Source organism: Notothenia coriiceps, unplaced genomic scaffold (genome assembly GCF_000735185.1).
Source record: "Notothenia coriiceps isolate Sejong01 unplaced genomic scaffold, NC01 NC01_scaffold00022023, whole genome shotgun sequence".
In the NCBI taxonomy this organism is placed as follows: Eukaryota; Metazoa; Chordata; class Actinopteri; order Perciformes; family Nototheniidae; genus Notothenia; species Notothenia coriiceps.
Window position 1 is genome coordinate 1 of NW_011354724.1, and position 6,492 is coordinate 6,492.

Genomic DNA, 6,492 nt, shown 5'->3' on the forward strand with positions numbered 1-6,492 from the left:
ACTTGAGTAAAGTAGAAGTACTCAGATCTTGTACTTGAGTAAAAGTAGAAGTACTCAGATCTTGTACTTGAGTAAAAGTAAAAGTACTCAGATATTGTACTTGAGTAAAAGTAGAAGTACTCAGATCTTGTTCTTGAGTAAAAGTAGAAGTACTCAGATCTTGTACTTGAGTAAAAGTAGAAGTACCAGAGTGTAGGAATACTCTGTTACAGTAAAAGTCCTGCATTCAAAATGTTCCTCAAGTAAAAGTAGAAAAGTATTATCATCAAAATATAGTGAAAGTAGCGACAGTAAAAGTAGTCATTGTGCAGATTGGTCCATTTCAGAATAATATATATGATATGTTTTATAATGATTGATCATGAAAGTATTCTCAAAGCTGGTAAAGGTGCAGCTAGTTTGAAAGACTTTGTATACTGCAGGGTAGCTTGTGGATTTACTCATAAAATGGAAATACTCAAGTAAAGTACAAGTACCTCAAAATTATACTTAAGTACTTGAGTAAATGTACTTAGTGAATGATCTCTAGGAAGCAGTGGTGTTTAATTCTAGGGCTTTTATTGTGAAAGGGATATTTTGAACCTGAAAGGAGACAGTAATGCATTGTAAAGGTTTAATATCTAAACACTGATTGTGTCATTTCTCTCTTACATTGTGCATTCAATATTTACTTTACATTTCTAAGTTGAGGTATAAATGTTATCTATTGCCACTTTAAGTGTATAACAATATATCAAAAAGGGGTAAAAACTCCTACTTCCTTCTCCCTATCGTATATAAAATACTTAATTATAATGTTTATTGCCTATTTCCTATTTATTTTGTCTGGGTATTCTTGAATTGTTTACTTACTTAGACTTATATAAATAGGGGGAAACTACTACTTTCTGTGGACACAAATCGGTTAAAAAACATTGTGCATGTGTATATATTTGCATGTGTTTTTGTTGTGGGTGTTTACCTGTGTTTGTCTGCAGCTCTGGCTTTGTGCAAATACTCTCTGGCCGGCAGTCATGTGACCGAAGCGTCTGCCAATCGAACCGTGTCAATCGGAAACGGAGACAACGGCACAGGTAGATATGGACAGGTGGGACAAGGGGGCTTCAACTGGGCCATAAAGGAGTTTGGATGTTTTCCACCTCTCTGATTTAGCTGCAGGATATTCTCTCAAAAGCTCGTTATAGAAATGATGTGCCTCCTAGCAGGCTTGTAGTTTAAATCCTTAAAATGTTAGTCTTTTTTGTATGTAGGCTATTACCTGCTTTATCAAAATGACTGCTTTATCAAAATCAGCTTCAAGTGAATAGTTCCTTGTCTTCACATATATGCTTTGCTTTCTTCAATATTGAAACCATTAATTTCTCTACCTATTTAATCAGAATTAGGGTTTTTATTAGGTTTACACGGAATTGTTCTGGTTTTTGCATAAACACAGTAGGACGAATAAGGTTGTAAAACATATGCAAATATTAATTTTTTTTTAAAAATTGTTATAAATACGCAAAAATCTACGTAAAATTACAACACAAAATACAGTTTGTGCAGTATACCAAAATGTAAGTGAAAAACATGTATATATCAAACCATAGCAGGTTAGCTTAGCTTGGCTGAAAGAATGGAAAGGGGGGTTGTTAAACATGCACTGTTCTCCTTTCAACAAATACGTGATTTTTACGCTATGTTTCTCGTACAAATTAAACAAATTAGATTAATTAATTAATTAATTTGATGCCTCCAACGTCCAGCTTCAGCGAAACAAGACATCAACTGCTTCCTGTTTCCCAAACTATCCCTTCAAACTTTGTAACTTGATATTTTTATTTTCAACACGGAGTAACGGCAGCGAGCCTGATCTCGTGTTTCAGTTTCTACTGAAGCGCTTTCATTGAAGTCTCCGGAGCAGCAGTATTATTTTACGAGCTCGTGTTCACAGATAATGGGCTGTGCAGTAAAGGCAGCGGCAGCTTGTTGTATAACGAGCATTGTGTGTAACTTCAGGGGTCAGAAGTTCAGCGTTATGGTCGACTAGCAGCTGTGTTAGGGAGTGTTTGGTGGAGGAGAAACAGAATGAGAGTGAGTGTAACTTTATCCACCATGTGTTCAGTTGAGTTGGTAATGTAATGATTGCGACACGTGGTTAAAAAGACCCGATGACACCAAGCTTCTTCCAGCAATGATTCATCACTCCTCTCTGGATCAAATTGCAAACTATTTATATCGTGCCAGGAGGTGAGGGTGTATTCAAAAGGAGAAGCTGACAGAACGTTACAGAAATAGCTCGGCTTTTTAAAACAACTCTCTGGTGTTCTTCAGTTAGTGTGAGGTCTAAAGGGAGAGGACATGTGAATTACAACATATTTCCTGCATTTCTACACCACCTATATCTTGGATTAACCCTCCACTACATCCCCAAACAATGAAATCAACAATGCTAATGCTAAATAATAAGATGTTGATCTTTAGAAAGAAAAAGAGTTGTCTTGTTGCTGCAGTTTGTCCGATCTCCACTGCCAAATCGTGATGAATTAGGAAGCTAACGTTAGCCGGCTAATTTAGCTAACGTTGACTCGAAAATCAGTTCAGTATTTTACTAAATGCACCATCTACTTTTTTGCTACGGTCGATCTCCACCGTAAAATCCTGTCCAATTAGGAAGCTAACGTTAGTTGGTAAAGTTACTAGTAAATCAATTTGGTATTTCACCAACAGTAGCCTACTCTCTACTTTAAGCTAATTTAAGCTAGCTCTTTAAGCTAATGAACGAGCTAACAAGCAGTTTCTTTTGTCATTAACTAGCCTGTCTTTTCATTTGTTCTGTTTTAATTCCATGATTAAGCAGTTCAACTAAATGTTTCTTACCTTTGTAAACAGTCAGATTCCCATCAGAAATGACAAACGTTCATTGGCCTCTAAAGCAGATTTTAGCTAACAATCAGCGACTGTTTTTGTTCCTGTTTTCCTTGCTTTAACAGTAGGAGTCTACTTTAAGCTGATTTAAGCTAGCTCTTTATGCTAACTCCAACTAACCAAGCAGGTTATTATAACATTAAATAGCCTGTCTTATGTTCTGTTATCAGTCCATGATTAAGCAGTTGTCTAGATGGTTCTTAACATTGTAAACATCTTTCATTGAAGCAATTTTGCTAACAGTGATACTTTCTTAGCTTTTTCGAGTACTTCACTTCTCAATTTTTTAGGTTTCAGAAACCAGACATGCAAATGACAAAACATATGAAAGCATGATTCCAAGGTTTGGGGAAAAAAAATTGGGATTTTGATTTAACTTCTGCTGAAAATAGCAATAATGATCACTGATATACCAACCCAGTCTCACGGTTATAGTCACGAAATTAATGTAATCTATTGATTCGTGTTCACCAACACCATTTTCACATTTTTTTCATGTCACACAGACGGTTTTAAAAGCAATGTATTTCTATTGGTAGTATGTTTCGTGCCTGCACCACGTCTTTTTGTCCGGTCGGGTTTGGAAGACCGGAAGCTGTGTGGTTCATAAAAACATTTTCTTACTCAATATCTTACCCTAAGCCTAACCCTTTTATTTTAAATAGTACGGCAAAAAAAGTCAGAAATTATTGCTTTTATTTTAAATCGTATAATTTCTGACTTTTTTTGCCGTCTGTGAGGAAAATAAATGGGGCTCAGAGCCTCAGAATACTGAAATCTGTATTTTTTAAAATATTTTTTTCCTTCTAATTTGTTATTATTTGATGCAGGCACGAAACATACTACCAATAGAAATACTTTGCTTTTAAAATCGTTCTGTGTGACACAAAAAAAATGGGGAAATCGTGTTGGTGAACACAAATCAATAAATTAAATGTCGTGACTTCAACACGAAATGCCGTGAGACTGTGTTGGATATACTGATAATTATACTCAGTTGATTATGGGGACTGTATGATGATACGATGTGTTTAATAAGTCAGAAAGTTGGTTAGCAAACGTACAACTTTGCTCCCCCAAATGTAATAATAACAATGTATTTGGGCGCCTAATCTCCAAGTTTCAAAAGATGGTGAAAAGCTGTTATACTGACCACAATAATCCTGAAGCTCATTTGAAAGGTTATCATCTTATTTCTCCAGAAAGCACGACAGATACAGGGCAGTGGACCGGACACTTCTCAAAATGTCCCGAGGCTTTGACAAATTACTGCATCCACGGGGAGTGCCGTTACATTAAAGAACAGAATGCACCGTCCTGCAGGTAAGACGCTGCAAAAACACGGAGATAATTAGCATTTTCTGAAAGGTGTAGCTGTACAATTCAACGGATAAAAGAGCAGAAATGGTCGAACTACACACACCCTTTACTCAAGTAGAAGTACAGATACTCGTGTTTAAAAATACTCTGGTGAAAGTAGAAGTACTGACTAAACTTCTTTACTCAAGTAAAAGTAAAGAGGCTTTGAAATGTACTTCAGTAAAAAGTACCCATAACTAGCAGCTGTTTTAAAGAGTACCTGACCTCCCTTTATATTAATAGAACAATAATGTCATTGTTAGCTAATGAATGTTTCCATGCTGAACAACGGCAACATGACAACATTTTCATTGGTCCCTCTTCTTTAGAGAAGACCAGGAAATGATGGATACACGGATCGTGTTCAAATCAATAGGCACGCAATGACTCTAAATAATAATGATCACGCCACCAAACACACATTCAAACTAAAGGAACCAGCCTGTTTGGAAAATGAGAGAAGTAGAAAGTACAGGTATTTGTGTTCAACATGTAAGAAGTAGAAAGTACAGGTATTTGAGTTCAACATGTAAGAAGTAGAAAGTACAGGTATTTGTGTTCAAAGTGTAAGAAGTAGAAAGTACAGGAGAGTAAGAAGTAGAAAGTACAGGTATTTGTGTTCAACATGTAAGAAGTAGAAAGTACAGGTATTTGTGTTCAAAATGTAAGAAGTAGAAAGTACAGGTATTTGTGTTCAAAATGTAAGAAGTAAAAGTAAAAAGTGGTCAGGAAAATAAGTAGTGGAGTAAAGTACTGATACCAGAAAAATGTACTTAAGTACAGTAACAAAGTATTTGTATTGTATTTGTAGTCCACTACTTCCCACCCCTTTAAAAGAGGCAGTAGTGTTAGTCTTTATTGTCTGTTAAATCAAAACAGTGAAAGTATTTTGTTTTTCTCAGGTGTCAGCATGGCTACATCGGCTCCAGATGTGAATATCTGGACTTGGATTGGCGAATTGGAGAAAAACGACAAATAATAATCGCCTGCGTCATCGCGGGGCTCGTTTTCCTGATTCTTCTCATCGTATTCACCTGTATTTGTTCACAGTAAGTTCCTGTGTTGTTCTACATAAAAGAATGGTTTGACATTTGGGAAAATATGGCTTTTTTGGGAAAATTAGAAGCTTTTGAAAGAAGTATCTAGAGCCAGGAGACGCTTAGCTTAGCATTAAGACAAGGACGTTTTTTTATTTCACACAAGCTTTGACATTTTAACACTTTGCATATTTTCTACGCATTATTCCACGGCATCAAACTTCTCATCTGACCTTCGTGATAAAGTGACTAAACTTATTTCCCAGCAGTGTTACATTAAGTATCTTTCATTGGGTTACTATGTTTGCCTATTTCTGTGGGTTTTTCCTTATGAAATAGTAATTTTTTGCATTATTTTGAAGTTCTTTACGTGACCAAAATCATCACACTCTTGAAAGTGTGTTTATTGCTCAATGATATGGATCTTAAACACTATGGTAGGGGATATAAGCCCATAAATACCAATAAAATACAAAAACTAGTTTGTATTTTATTAAAAACAGCAGTACAAATCTATACAAAGAAACGTAACCGTTGTTAGGAGAAGTTAGCGTTACTCTGATACAAGTCATTTTAAGCTTTTACAAAGTAATTTTTTTGTGTAAATTCTACTTAAATTGAGTAAAACCTTTTTTTAAATATAACATTTGGTTTCAATTTAAACACAGTACAGTACAGAGTTCCCTTTTCAGAGTTATTTCTTCTCTACTCAGTGTTCATACAGTATTCAACTCTGCATGATTCATACTTGCCAACCCTCCCGATTTTCGCGGGAGACTCCCGATTTCATTGCCCTCTCCCGGTTTCCTCCCGGGGTCACATTTCTCCCGATTTCTGACAAATCAGATTTACTCAGGACTGTTTCCACTCAGACTTTAATACAGCTACACCGTTGTTTGGTTTCCATGGTAACGCGTCTCTTTAGTAGTGCGCGCAACTCAAAGTCTGAAAGTCTGACTGTCTTTCCCTCAGTCGGAGGTGCCAGTTGTGTTGGCGGTATTCTGATATATACAAAAAAACATAGTTGTTAGGATTTGAGTCATTTTAAGCTTTTACAAAGTATTTTTTTGGTGTAGATGTTGGGTTCAGAATTCCAGGAAAGACAGACAACTTCTAAGTTTAACTATTTATTGTAAAGAGAGCAAAAGATATATGGTATTTGGGTTCAACATGTAGGAAGTAGAAAGTA

At 35.9% G+C, this 6,492-nt stretch overlaps 1 protein-coding gene across 1 annotated transcript; it reads left to right on the top strand.

Moving 5' to 3' along the window:
- Positions 1 to 870: 870 nt before the first annotated feature.
- LOC104953637 (protransforming growth factor alpha-like) lies at positions 871 to 6,299 on the top strand (the record flags this gene model as incomplete). The annotated part of the gene is made up of 4 exons (XM_010780609.1): positions 871 to 1,073; positions 4,110 to 4,230; positions 5,169 to 5,315; positions 6,276 to 6,299. Coding segments are annotated over 4 exons (495 nt in total), but the record flags the coding sequence as incomplete, so codon positions are not given.
- Between the last annotated feature and the right edge of the window lie 193 nt (positions 6,300 to 6,492).